The following is a 15,691-nucleotide window of genomic DNA, read 5'->3' as shown; positions in this document are numbered from 1 at the left end:
ACATCGGCCGGCAGTAAAACACATTGCACCATTTCATTCTAGAAGATACAAGGAAATAAATATTTATTGTAACTTGTTTGTTTACAAATGAGATTTATGTCAAACATATTATAAATTACTTTTCCCTAATTGGTTCAAAATAATTTTCCTAAAACTATTTTAAATAGATGTCTCTCAAAATAACCACAATCAAAAGTGACTCATTTCTATCTCCAAAATCAAACAACTTACCACGTGTACTGGTATGAAATGAACGTTTAGAAACAAATGTGTCGATAGGGAACATTTGTTGTGAACGAGCTTAAATTTTTTTTGTTTGGTTGGTATGACATCTGTCACAGAAATTTAGTATTCATCAAGTCATGGAACAAACAACATCATATGTTTTCATCGTGTTAACAATGTCGAATTTTGTATCAGAGAGTGATGATTTGTGGAAAACATTAATTTTTTGTTTTCATTTGAAAAAAAGTGCTGCAGAATTGCATCGAATGCTTGTTGAGGCATGTGGTGATCATGCTCTATCAGAAGGAACATGCAAAAGATGGTTTCAATGGTTCAGAAATAATGATTTTGATGTAAGAAATGAAGAACGTGGAGGACCACCAAAAAAGTTAGAAAATGCTGAATTGCAAGCAATATTGGAAGAAGATGATACTTTGAGTCAGAAGCAAATGGCAGCAATGCTAAATGTTGCACAACAAACAATTTCTGACCATTTGAACGCTATGGGAAAGATCCAAAAGTGTGGAAAATGGGTGCCACATGAATTGAATGAAAGACACATGGAAAACCGAAAAACCATTTGCCAAATTTTGCTTCAAAGACATGAAAGAAACTAAATTTTGCTTCGAATTGTTACTGGTGATGAAAAATGGATTTATTTTAAGAATCCTAAATGGGAAAAATCATGGGTTAATCCGGGACAAACATCAACATTGACTGCAAAACCAGAACAATTCGGCAAGAAAACAATGCTCTGTGTTTGGTGGGATCAGAAAGGTGTGGTGTATCATGAGCTTCTAAAAACCAGTGAAACTATGAATACTAATCACTACAGACAACAAATGATCAATTTGAACTATGCATTGATAGAAAAAAGACCACAATGGGCCAGAAGACATGGCAAAGTAATTTTTTTACATGACAATGCACCTGCACACAAAGCAAAACTAGTTCAGGATACAAACAAAACACTTGGCTGGGAGCTGCTACCCTACCCGCCATATTCACCAGACTTGGCTCTTTCTGACTCCCATTTGTTTTCATCAATGGGACACTTCGATTCCTATGAAGAAGTCGAAAATTGGGTGTCTGATCGGTATGCTTCAAAAAACGAACATTTCTATTGGCGTGGTGTCCACAAATTTCCAGAAAGGTGGTCAAAATGTATAGAAAGCAATGGTCAGTATTTTGAATAAAACCTTTTTCACTTTTCAATTCAAAATTAGTGTTTCATTTTCACAAAAAAAAATGCTCATTTCATACCGGTACAACTGGTATATGTATACTTTGTAAAACCATCACAGAAATAGATTAAAGAATATCAAGAGAAGCAGAAAACATTCAAAAACTGAAGCAGAAAACTTTAAGGACAAATAACTATATTGTCACATAGAAGAAGGTGTAATGAGATGAATGATGAACTTTACTTAATGAAGGTTCATTCAGCACTTGCACATACAAGAGCGTGGAGTGAACTGCTTCCGGCTGGAACACACACATCAGGATGTAAGGAAAACATAGTGTTCATCATCATAGTGACTGCATCAGGAAAAATGGTTAAATCCTGTGGTGTTCTGTTTGGCGGTGTTGTAGGCCAACGTCAAAAAAGGTAGCACCTCATCCCAGTTGCTCTCCTCAATATTGTTGAACATTGATAGCATGTCGGCCAAGGTCTTATTAAGGCATTCAGTAAGCCCATTAGAATGTGGATGGTACTCAGTCATCATATGATAAGTAATGCTGCACCGGCAGTTTATCTCTGTCACAAGATTCGATTGAAAAACTTTCCCTTCACACATAATTAATGACCTCGGATGCTTCGGCTATTTTCATGGCTTTTGTAATGGCATAGTATTTCACATAATCAGTCCAAATAATAATCCATCTACTGCCACTAGCAGACACTGGAATAGTCCAAGTAGGTCAATCTCAACACGCTGGAAAGGCGTTTCAGCTGGTGGATGTGTATGAGATGGCCAGGTTGTCTCTGAGGAACTGCCTTTCTTCTCTGGCACTCTCGACAGTGTGACACATAGTGATGGACACTCATAAATAAACCTGGCCAGAAAAATCTCTTGTGGATTCTGTTGTATGTCTTAATAAATCCCAAATATCTGGCCTCAGGTGTGTCATGGAATTTCTGTAGAATATCTAAGCGCATGTGTTACTGTTAGCCCCACCTCTTTCCAAACAGATCAAAGTTTTTCTTGCAAAGTAATCCATTAACTACCTTAAATTGTCCTTTCACATCCTCTGACCAATTTAAGGCAAGCATAATTTGAGATAACTTGGCATCCTTCTTCCGCTCAGCAGGGAGACCCTGGAGTGCAGTGAGACAGTCACTATCTTCATCAAAGTCTTGATCGTGTTGCACAGGGTTTCTTGAGAGACAGTCACCACCTTGGTGTTTTCTTCCACTTTTGTACACTATGGTAATATCATACTCTTGAAGACGTAGTGCCCACCTGGTGAGTTGTCCTGTTGGATCCTGAAGAACTGTCAACCAACAAAGTGAATGATGGTCTGTAACAACTGTGAATGGCCTTCCATAGAGACCCTGTCAACATTTGCACATGGCCCAGATCACAGCAAGACATTCTCTTTCTGTAGTTGACTAGTTTCTCCTGGCTTTTGTAAGTGTCTTAGAAGCATAGGCCATAACCTTCTCTTTTCCATCCAAAATTTGCACCAGAACAGCACTGATGCCATACCCACTGGCATCTATGTGTAGTCCTGTAGGTGTTCTCTTATCATACAGACTAAGTACAGGGTCAATTGTCAGAGCTTTTCACAGCACATCGAAAGAATCTTGTTGAGCACCACCCCAGATAAATTTAGCATCAGCTTTTAACAACTCTTGGAGTGGCCAGGCTTTGATACAAAAGGCTTTGATAAAACGACGGTAATAAAAACATCATCTGAGGAAGCTTCTCACATCTCTAATACTTTGTTGTTGTTGTTGTTGTTGTTGTGGTCTTCAGTCCTGAGACTGGTTTGATGCAGCTCTCCATGCTAATCTATCCGGTGCAAGCTTCTTCATCTCCCACTACCTACTGCAACCTACACCCTTCTGAATCTGCTTAGTGTATTCATCTCTTGGTCTCCCTCTACGATTTTTACCCTCCACACTGCCCTACAATACTAAATTGGTGATCCCTTGATGCCTCAAAACATGTCCTACCAACCGATCCCTTCTTCTAGTCAAGTTGTGCCACAAACTCCTCTTCTCCCCGATCCTATTCAGTACCTCCTCATTAGTTATGTGATCTACCCATCTAATCTTCAGCATTCTTCTGTAGTGCCACATTTTGAAAGCTTCTAATCTCTTCTTGTCCAAACTAGTTATCATCCATGTTTCACTTCCATACATGGCTACACTCCATACATATACTTTCGGAAATGACTTCCTGACACTTATATCTATACTCGATGTTAACAAATTTCTCTTCTTCAGAAACGCTTTCCTTGTCATTGCCAGTCTAATTTGTTGATGTTCATCTTATATCCTCCTTTCAAGACACTGTACATTCCGTTCAACTCCTCTTCCAAGTCCTTTGCTGTCTCTGACAGAATTACAATGTCATCGGTGAGCCTCAAACTTTTTATTTCTTCTCCATGGATTTTAATACCTACTCTGAATTTTTCTTTTCTTTCCTTTACTGCTTGCTCAAAGTACAGATTGAACAACATCGGGGAGAGGCTACAACCCTGTCTCACTCCCTTCCCAACCACTGCTTCCCTTTCATGTCCCTCGACTCTTATAACTGCCATCTGGTTTCTGTACGAATTGTAAATAGCCTTTCGCTCCCTGTATTTTACCCCTGCCACCTTCAGAATTTGAAAGAGTGTATTCCAGTCAACATTGTCAAAAGCTTTCTCTAAGTCCACAAATGCTAGAAACATAGGTTTGCCTTTTCTTAATCTAGCTTCTAAAATGAGTCGGAGGGTCAGTATTGCCTCACGTGTTCCCATATTTCAACGGAATCCAAACTGATCTTCCCCAAGGTCAGCTTCTACCAGTTTTTCCATTTGTCTGTAAAGAATTTGCATTAGTATTTTGCAGCTGTGACTTATTAAACTGATAGTTCGGTAATTTTCACATCTGTCAATGCCTGCTTTCTTTGGGATTGGAATTATTATATTCTTCTAGAAGTCTGAGGGTATTTCGCCTGTCTCATACATTTTGCTCACCAGATGGTAGAGTTTTGTCAAGACTGGCTCTCCCAAGGCTGTCAGTAGTTCTGATGGAATGTTGTCTACTCCCGGGGCCTTGTTTCGACTTAGGTCTTTCAGTGCTCTATCAAACTCTTCATGCAGTATCAATTCTCCCTTTTCATCTTTATCTACATCCTCTTCCATTTCTATAACATTGCCCTCAAGTACATCGCCCTTGTATAGACCCTCTATATACACCTTCCACCTTTCTGCTTTCCCTTCTTTGCTTAGAACTGGGTTCCCATCTGAGCCCTTGATATTCATACAAGTCGTTCTCTATTCTCCAAAGGTCTCTTTAATTTTCCTGTAGGCAGTATCTGTCTTACCCCTAGTGAGATAAGCCTCTACATCCTTACATTTGACCTCTAGCCATGCCTGCTTAGCCATTATGCTCTTCCTGTCAATATCATTTTTGAGACGTTTGTATTCCTTTTTGCCTGCTTCATTTAGTGAATTTTTATATTTTCTCCTTTCATCAATTAAATTCAGAATTTCTTCTGTCACTCAAGGATTTCTACTAGCCCTCGTCTTTTTACCTACTTGATCCTCTGCTGCCTTCACACTTCATCCCTCAAAGCTACCCATTCTTCTTCTACTGTATTTATTTCTCCCATTCTTGTCAATTGTTCCCTTATGCTCTCCCTGAAACTCTGTACAACCTCTGGTTTAGTCAGTTTATCCAGGTCCCGTCTCCTTAAATTCGCACCTTTTTGCAGTTTCTTCAGTTTTAATCTACAGTTCATAACCAATAGATTGTGGTCAGAGTCCACATCTTCCCCTGCAATGTCTTACAATTTAAAACCTGGTTCCTAAATCTCTGTCTTACCATTATGTAATCTATCTTATACCTTTTAATATCTCCAGGCTTCTTCCATGTATACAACCTTCTTTTATGATTCTTGAACCAAGAGTTAGCTATGATTAAGTTGTGCTCTGTGCAAAATTCCACCAGGCGGCTTTCTCTTTCATTTCTTACCCCCAGTCCATATTCACATACTACGCTTCCTTCTCTCCCTTTTCCTACTACCGAATCCCAGTCACCCATGACTATTAAATTTTCATCTCCCTTCACTATCTGAATACTTTCTTTTATTTCATCATACATTTCTTCAATTTCTTAGTCATCTGCAGAGCTACTTGGCATATAGACTTGTACTACTGTCCTAGGCATGGGCTTCATGTCTATCTTGGCCACAACAATGTGTTTGCTGTGCTGTTTGTAGTAGCTTACCCACATTCCTATTTTTTTGTTCATTATAAAACCTACTCCTGCATTACTCCTATTTGATTTTGTATTTATAACCCTGTATTCACCTGACCAAAAGTCTTGTTCCTCCTGCCACCGAACTTCACTAATTCCTGCTATATCCAACTTTAACCTATCCCTTTTTAAATTTTCTAACCTACCTGCCCGATTAAGGGATCTGACATTCCACGCTCCGATCAGTAGAACGCTAGTTTTATTTCTCCTGACAACGACATCCTCCTGAGTAGTCCCCGCCTGGAGATCCAATTGGGGGACTATTTTACCTCTGGAATATTTTTCCCAAGAGGACGCCATCATCATTTATCTATACAGTAGAGCTGCATGCCCTCGGGAAAGATTACGGCCGTAGTTTCCCCTTGCTTTCAGCCATTCGCAGTACCAGCACAGAAAGGCCGTTTTGGTTAGTTTTACAAGGCCAGATCAGTCAAACATCCAGACTGTTGCCCCTGCAACTACTGAAAAGGCTGCTGCCCCTCTTCAGGAACCATACGTTTGTCTGGCCTCTCAACAGATACCCCTCCATTGTGGTTGCACCTACGGTACGGCTATCAGTATCGCTGAAGCACGCAAGCCTCCCCACCAATGGCAAGGTCTATGGTTCATGGGGGAAGTCTAATACTTTTAGGAATAGGAAATTCCATTATAAATCTCACCTTTTCTGTGTCTGGCCACACACCTTCATTTGACACAAGGTGCCCTAGTATTTTGCTCCATAGAGACACTTTCTTGGATTAACTTTCAGTCTGCCTTGTTGGAGACGCTTATGGACATTCCTCAGTCTTTTTATACGTTCATCAAATGTCTCTGAGAACACATCTAAATAACCAAGACACATCGTCCACTTCAGGTGCTTAGAAGATTATCCATCATCCGTTCAAAAGTTGCTGGTGCATTACACAAACCAAACGGCATTACCTTAAACTCACACAGGCCCTCAAGGGTGATGAATGCAGTTTTCTCAGGATCAGCCTCATCTACTTCGATTTACCAGTATCCTTAGTACATGTCCATGATTGAGAAAAACTTAGTACCCTTCCGACAATCTAGTGTATTGTCAATTCATGGAAGAGAGTAAACGTCCTTTTTAGTTATCTTATTAAGCTTCCTGTAATCAACACAAAAGTGCCAACTGCCATCTTTCTTCCTGACGAGGACCACTGGTGATGACATCATTCAGCGTTCGCAGAGCCCATGGTCATTCTTCATTATTTTCTCTTTTCATGAATTATTTGATGTTCCATTGCTGACACACAGTATGCTCCCTGGCTTATTGGCTGATGGTCTCCAGTGCTAATCTGTTGCTTCACCGTCAATTTGTCTAATTTGCTCTTCACCTGTGGACTGAAGCATTCAGAGAACTCTTGAAGAATGGCAAGTAGCTTTTTCTGTCATTCCTTAGTGAGATCTGGTAATAGTCAAGCTAGAAGATCTTGTCTCATAGTGGTAGCACTAATTTCACCCACAGACTCGGCATGGTAGGTTGCTATGACACTCAGCTGTTCTTCAGTTAATGACTCCGATCCATGGTTTGATACATGGCATGACATGTGACAGTTACCTTTCTAGTGCTGACTGTGGGAATGGTCACTTCATCCAGCACACATAGTCTCCACACACTCAAATGCGCATCTTCCTGTCCACATGGGCGACCAGAATCTATTATTGCCTGAGAAGCTTTCAAAAAATCCCATCTGAGAATGACATCATGACTACACTCTTGTAAGACAATGAATTCTAAGGACTGTGTATGGCCACTTATACCCATATCAATGGTACATCTTCCTACAGGTTTTGCCTATTTCCCATTAGCCACCTTCAGCAGAGATGTTTTGTTGCTGACGAATACAGTTTTCTGCAACTGGTGATGGTACTTCTCTAAAATGACTGAATATGATGCTCCAGTGTCCTCAAGAGCTTGGGCTGGTCAGCCATCCATGAGGATATCAATGTAGTTTCCTATCACTTTTGTAGTGATTGATGGTGGAGGATTTTTCTCCTTGGTGGCCTCGCCTCCAAGGAAGGTCGCACCCTTTAGTTTCCCAGGTTGTGGTGGCTAGGTGATCGGCTGGAGCTTCTAAACGGTGATGGAGACCTTGATTGGCATGTTGGGGAGCATCCACTCGAGCGGCTAGCTTGCGGTGATTGTGACATACATCATTCTCCACCCACATCTTCTTGTTCATCTTTGTCATTCCAGCTAAGATCGGTCTGCTGTCTTCTGGCACAGGCATCATCACTTTTCTCAACAATAGTGCACCACATGTCCCATTCGTCCACAGTGGAAACATACTGGATGGTTATCCTGGGTCCTCCAGACAGTAGTCTTCCTTGGTGCCCAAACAGGTTCCTGATGCGGCATTGTAGGTGTGAGACTTGCCTGGGTGTCGACTTTTTCACCATTTTAAAGGGAAACAAAGGACGAGAGATTGGGTTCAACACCTGTTCCACTTCCTCCCTTATGACCTCTTGAAGTGTCCCAGTTTTTTGCTTGCCAGGCAATCCAAGTGCCTCCTGAACTTCCTCTCTCACTATCTAACAAAGAACACTTGTGAAATCAGTTTCTTCCTCCATCACAGACATTGATACAACATTTGGAAGCCAGTCAAACCTCTTCATGTAATTCTTTTTTGATGCATGAACTTGATATACTGGAACCATTTTATGAAGTCATCTGCTGTCAAAGCCTCCTTCAGGAGTAGGGCTTGATAAATGTCCTCAGCAACACCCTTCATGAGATTTGCAACCTTATCTTCCTCCTTCGTTCTAGGATCCACTATTTTACACAGCTCCATGTCATCTTGAATATAGGATGCTGTAGTTTCCCCTGGACACTGTGTCCTACACTTTAATTTATCTTCAGCCTTGCCCTTCTGTCATTGTGTGTCGCCGAAATACCTGCGCAGTTCTACCAGGAATACTTCCCAGCTTGTGAACTTCTCCTTGTTGTTCTCATACCATTGCTTGGCAGGGCCCTCCAAGTAGAAAAATACAAGGCCAAACACACGGTGTCATCCCATTTGTTAAATTTGGCTATATACAGCCAGTTGTTTGGATCTTGGCCATCGTCACCAGAGAACCCGGAAAGATGTCTCATCTGGTGGCACACAGTAACTGTTTTCATAACATCCTATTCTTCTTCTACCTCTTCCGGTCTGTTGAATATGGCTCGAACTCGGGTTTCTTGCCACGTAAACAGCAGCTCTGTCATGGTCTGATGGGAGCCACTGTGTCATCCATAATGTGCACTATCACAAGTTCCAATACCCAGCATCTCCACCAGAATGATGTCACATAGATGAAGGTGTAATTAGAGGAATGATGAACACTAACTTCACTTAACAAAGGTTTATCCAGCACTTGCACATACAAGAGCATGGAGCAAACTGTGTCCTTCCAGAACACATGCAGTGTATATACAGCTACAGAACATTCCAGTACAATGATTCTTTACATTTGTGGTTACTTCTAGAATGTACTCAAACTGAATATAGAAATTGAAATTGTACAGTCCAGGTGAGTCTGGAACTCATGACCCGCCATGCAACAGTTTAGTATCATAACCACTACGCCATGGTGCTACTCAGCTTCTAATGCGACAATAATGTAACACAGTAAAAACAATAATTCTTGGAAGATTGTGGTGATAACACTCAATGTTATTATGGAAACTGAATAGCTGGCACAACATTACTGTCAACCAGCATGGCACCACTACACAGATAGTACTTGTAAATAAACTGGCACAACATTACTGTCAATCAGCAGCACACCACTACACAGGTAGTACTTGTAAATAAACTGGTGGAAGTCCCTACTAAGACAAGTGTAACTCCCCTTTTACAAAAAAGACTACAAATCCTGTGGTATTCTATTGACAGTGCAAGAATGCACTGGATTAATATAATATAAATTAATTTCTCATTTGCAAAAAAAAAAAAAAAAAAAAAAAAAAAAATTGTGTGTAACATTTCTATTTACATAAAATGGAGAATGGACAATGTTCACAACCAAATTAACAGTGCCCTAGCACAATTTACTAGAGATACAATAATACCTCAAGTGGCAGTGTATTGGACCATCATTCTATGATCAGGGAATGCGAGGTTCCTCATTTTTAAAAGAGAGAAATAAAAATTGATAAACTTCTAACATTACAAATATAGAAATAAGAGATATATTATTACCTGTTAATTTTATTTCTTGTCCAGTTTGTGTTGTTCGGATATTAAGATCTCCACTGAGGCTAAATGCTGAGCGATTGTCTAGCCTAAATAAATCAATCTGCTTGAAATCCTGGAACAGAAATGATTAATGAACAGAAAGGAGCAACACATAGTATCTCTCAAATTATGTAGCATATAATGGTTTGTTTCATCCATGTTAAGAAAATTCAAGAACTACATATATATACACAAAAAGAGAACTGTTTAAGTAATATAGTCTTTTGAATTCCTAACTATAAATTCAAGTTTCATCTAACAGTATAACTGAAAAAGTATTGACTTTTGTCTATGAAGGTTTCCAATTCCACATCTTCATTTCGTTATTTTTGAAGTGGACCACACATTTCTCATTTCACTGGCTATAATTTTTCTAATTTTGGTAATTCAGTTATTTTTATTGATTTACTTTATTTTTCATCAGACTCATTAAAGTGATGGCTTTTGGAAACTTAAAAATATATTCCCTAAAACAAATAATGCAATTTATGTGAATTTTACTTGTGTATTACACTGTACTTCATATGATACAATGACTGTCAAAGAAAGTGAAGGTCCCAGATGGGATTGAGGAAATGAAATGAAACCTCACAGTTGAGAGGGTGTGTGATGTTATTTCCACGATTATAAAATTGAGTCAAATTTACAAAGAACTTGGCAGTATGGGAAAACTTATTCGTAAGTCATTGCATCTGCTCCAGCATGGATGCACGCACAGATTTCATTGGGGAAGATGTCTTCAAGCTATTGTATCCTCCACTGAGGCATGCTGGCCAGCAAATGTTGCAACAAATCCTTGATATCCTCCATACCGGCACTGGGTCAGTGTTGATAACCAAGCTGGTTCCACACATTATCTATCATGCATGGATTTGTGGATCTTGCTGGCTAGTGGAGAATCTCACATCACACAGTTCATAAAGGCACATGCCATGCATGAAGAGCATTGTCATGTTGAATAACAACATGATGCTACTGTCACATGAGAATTAGTACATGAGTATGCAGGATATCCATGATGTACTGTTCTGCCACCTGAGATCTGTTGATTATTACCAGACATGAACTGAAGTCATATCCAATAGTTACCCACACTATGTTGCCAGGAGTAACACTTCTGTGCCTCTCCAAAACACCAGAAGAATGAGACCTGTCACCAGGTTGCCTCCATTCTTGTCAATGATGGTCATCCGTGTTTCAAAATGGGAGACAATGTAATGCTATTCATCAGCAGTCCATGCTTCCTGGTCACAACACTATTCCAGACACAGCCATTTGCATTGTCATTTGTGTTGTCATGTTAACAACAGTCTATGTGTGGGAGAATAATTCCTAGTCCTGCTGCTGGTCTTCAAACAATGGTATGGGATGACATAGAATGTTTCAGGAGTCCATTACTCATTCTAGAGTGAAAGGTGTAGATGTGAAGGTGTTATGAGGTGCTTGGCCAACACTACAGTAATTCTCCCTTGTGGTGGTCGGGTGTGGTAAACTGGAACCTTGATGATAAGTATGCCTTCATTCATGTTCACATACAACCCACAATCAGGCCACTGCGATATCCAAATACCGCAGAAACTCGATATTGCACAATTTGACCAGCTAGCCAAACAGAGACCCACAACAAGATACCTTTCAAACAGTTAGGTGCTGATAATGTCTATAACAAGTATGTTCTAAGTTCATGTCCTTCACAGTAACCATTCAATATCTGCCACTGTTCAGATCCCTTAGATAAAGTAAACAGCCTGGCAACAACACTAAACACAAACAAAACTATTCCACTCTGGTAGGTGTTCTACACATCACAGAGAATTGCAACTATCATCTACATACCCACCTATGGTGGGAACGTGTGCCAAGTTTGACTGATATCCAGCAAAGTCTTTAGTGTACTTCATCTTTTTATTAGGCAATTTGTATCACCAGAGAGCACTGATTGAAAAGGGAGTGAGACAGGGTTGTTATTCAATCTGTATATTCAGCAAGCAGCAAACAAAACAACAGAAAAATTTTGAATAGGAATTAGAATCTATGGAGAAGAAACAAAAACTTTGAGGTTTGCCAATGACATTGCAATTCTGTCAGAGACAGCAAGGGACCTGGAAGAGCAGCTGTATGGAATGGGCAATGTCTTGAAAGGAGGATATAAGATGAACTTTATAAAAGCAAAACTAAGATAATGGAATGTGGTTTAATAAATCAGGTGATACTGAGGGCATTAGATTAGGAAATGAGACACTTAAAGTGGTAAATGAGTTTTGCTATTTGAGGAGCAAAACAACTGATGATGACTGAAGTAGAGAGGACATACATCTACATCTACATCTACATCTACATCCATACTCCGCAAGCCACCTGACGGTGTGTGGTGGAGAGTACCTTGAGTACCTCCATCGGTCCTCCTTTCTATTCCAGTTTCGTATTGTTCGTGGAAAGAAGGATTGTTGGTATGCCCCTGTGTGGGCTCTAATTTCTCTGATTTTATCCTCATGGTCTCTTCGCGAGATATATGTAGGAGGGAAGGTATGTTCTAGAAACTTCAACAAAAGCCCATACCGAGCTACTGAGCGTCTCTCCTGCAGAGTCTTCCACTGGAGTTTATCTATCATCTCCGTAACGCTTTTGCGATTACTAAATGATCCTGTAACGAAGCGTGCTGCTCTCTGTTGGACCTTCTCTATATCTTCCATCAACCCAATCTGGTACGGATCCCACACTGCTGAGCAGTATTCAAACAGTGGGCAAACAAGCATACTGTAACCTACTTCCTTTGTTTTTGGATTGGATTTCCTTAGGATTCTTCCAACGAATCTCAGTCTGGCATCTGCTTTACCGACGATCGACTTTATATGATCATTCCATTATAAATCACTCCTAATGCGTACTCCCAGATAATTTATGGAATTAACTGCTTCCAGTTGCTGACCTGCTATATTGCAGCTAAATGATAAGGGATCTTTCTTTCTATGTATTCGCAGCACACTACACTTGTCTACATTGAGATTCAATTGCCATTCCCTGCACCATGCGTCAATTCGCTGCAGATCCTCCTGCATTTCAGTACAATTTTCCATTGTTACAACCTCTCAATATACCACAGCATCATCCGCAAAAAGCCTCAGTGAACTTCCGATGTCATCCACAAGGTCATTTATGTATATTGTGAATAGCAACAGTCCTACGACACTTCCCTGCGGTACACCTGAAATCACTCTTACTTCGGAAGACTTCTCTCCATTGAGAATGACATGCTGTGTTCTGTTATCTAGGAACTCTTCAATCCAATCACACAATTGGTCTGATAGTCCATATGCTCTTACTTTGTTCATTAAACGACTGTGGGGAGCTGTATTGAAATGTAGACTGGCTATGGCAAGGAAAGCATTTCTGAAGAAGAGAAATTTGTTAACATCGAGTATAGATTTAAGTGTTAGGAATTCTTTTCTGAAAGTATTTGTATGGATTGTAGCCATGTATGGAAGTGAAACATGGATGATAAACAGTGTAGACAAGAAGAGAATAGAAGCTTTTGAAATGTAGTGCTACAGAAGAATGCTGAAGATTAGATTTGTAGATCACATAACTAATGAGGTGGTACTGAATAGAATTGAGGAGAAGAGGAATTTGTGGCACAACTTGACTAGAAGAAGGGATCAGTTGGTAGCACATGCTCTGATGCAGCAAAGGCTCACCAATTTAGTATTGGAGGGCAGCGTGGAGGGTAAAAATCATAGCGGGAGACCAAGAGATGAATACACTAAGCAGATTCAGAAGGATGTAGGTTGCAGTAGTTATTCTGAGATGAAGAGACTTGCACAGGATTATGTGCTTACAGATGATTTAATGACTATAAATGCAAAATATGAAGAACTTTGGCAGAAATATCAAGAACTGGAAATGAAATAGAAAGAGATAGAGCAAGATCATCGTCTAGCACACGACAGTGTTGTTAAATGTAGTTCTGTACAATAAACATGGTGCATGCCAAAAAAACAAATAGTGAGTACAGTTCCTGTGATTCCACTCTAAAATAAATTCACAGCACTAGACGAAGATTGTGATAAGACAATAAACAATGGTGAACTAAAATCAGTGACAAAATTTCCAATAGAGTGCACAGCCAAGGAAATGTCTAATACGAAAAATAAACCAGTGAACATCAAACGACGAGTTGTTGTACATGGTGATAGCCACACCAAGAAAATTGCTGAAAAAATAAGTGAATACAGTATATTATTCATGGCAACAGGTATGACGCACCTTTGACTGAGATAATGAAGAACAGCAACTCACTTAATGAGCTATCTCACAATGATGCCATCATAATTATGGGTGGAAGTAATAATGTATACAGAAATGAGGGTAAACATGTGACCCAGTGTCTAAAAACTACATTACTTGATCTGAAAGTTCCAAACATCATAGTTACTAGCTTGCCTCACAGATATGACCTGCAAGACAATTCCATCATAAGTCTGGAGCTTGCAAAAGTAAACAGACAGTTCAACAAAATATGCAAGTCACATCAAAATGTAACATTTATTTATCTTACTGATGCAAGAGATTTCTTTACAAAACATGGACTACATTATAATAATGCTGGCAAGTCATATGTTGGCAAAATGCTAGTGAAATTAATGCAAAAAGATGATGACATTGCAAGAAAACCAATTGCCATGCAACCAGTTTTGACCAAGGAACTGGAAAAACGGGAAAACAATTTCAAAATCACACACATAGTCACAGCCACAGCACCAGCCCAGACACGATCATGTCCAGAAGATGAGATGGTGCCAGTACCAGCCTCAGAAAATACAGCAGAGATTGAAATTATCGTCAAGAAAACTGTACCTACTCATCATCCAGACACTCACACACAGGAAAACTGATGAAAGGGGCCAATTCTTTCTGAATTTGGCCCAATACAATGAATCCATAACAAGCAGTCAACACTCAGGTGGATGCTTCATTACTTTATAGTCAAATTAGTTTTGAAGGCCCTCTACCTAATAATATATGCAGTAGTAATTTCATTATGCACTTAAACATCAGAGGTCTGGATCAGGAAGTTTTATGATATAGAAATTTTGCTAGAAAGTGTGAAACAATATGTGAAAGTAATATGTCTTAATGAACTTTGGCTAACATCTGAAAATATCAGTCTCCTGAATAAACTTACAGGCTATAAACTGGCTACCAGCTTTTGCAGGACAAATGGGTATGGAGGCTCTTGCATACTAGTTCATTCCTCGGTAGACTATGATATCAGACAGAATTTTAGCAATCTGAATGAAGAAGGTACATTTGAAAGTTGTTGTATAGAACTTAAAAAAGAGTATAACATATTAATTATCAGCATATATCGCACTCCTTGGTACCATATAAGCTCTGTATTTTTAGATAAGTTTGATACATTGCTACATAAATTAAGAAGTGAGAAACTGTACAAGAAAGTGGTTATATGTGCTGACTTCAACATAGATGTAAGGACTGATGACAAATTTTCTTCACATTTAAATAACCACAAATGGGCTAAATCTCAATTTTAATCGGTATACAAGAATACTTGGAAGGAGAGACAGCATTGGTCGTATTGTTTTGTTTTATTAACTGCAAAATCGATTTTCAGTCACCAGTGCCTACCAATTTAAATTGTATATTACAGCACTGAGGATGGTCACTAAGTGACCAAAAATCAATAAAACAAAACAAAAAATACGACCAATGCTGTCTCTCCTTCCACGTATATTCTAAGTAGTTA

General features: G+C 39.5%; 1 protein-coding gene across 1 annotated transcript in view; it reads right to left on the bottom strand.

Annotated features, from left to right (window-relative positions):
• Nucleotides 1–15,691, bottom strand: part of LOC126185051 (uncharacterized) — a 707,909-nt gene that overhangs the window by 306,633 nt on the left and 385,585 nt on the right. The window contains exon 46 of the mRNA XM_049927806.1: nucleotides 9,892–10,000. Within this exon, the coding sequence (XP_049783763.1) occupies nucleotides 9,892–10,000 (109 nt within the window). The remainder of the gene's footprint in view (nucleotides 1–9,891; nucleotides 10,001–15,691) is intronic.

This window comes from Schistocerca cancellata, chromosome 4, assembly GCF_023864275.1.
Source record: "Schistocerca cancellata isolate TAMUIC-IGC-003103 chromosome 4, iqSchCanc2.1, whole genome shotgun sequence".
Lineage (NCBI taxonomy): Eukaryota > Metazoa > Arthropoda > Insecta > Orthoptera > Acrididae > Schistocerca > Schistocerca cancellata.
This window is presented reverse-complemented; position numbering and strand designations above follow the sequence as displayed.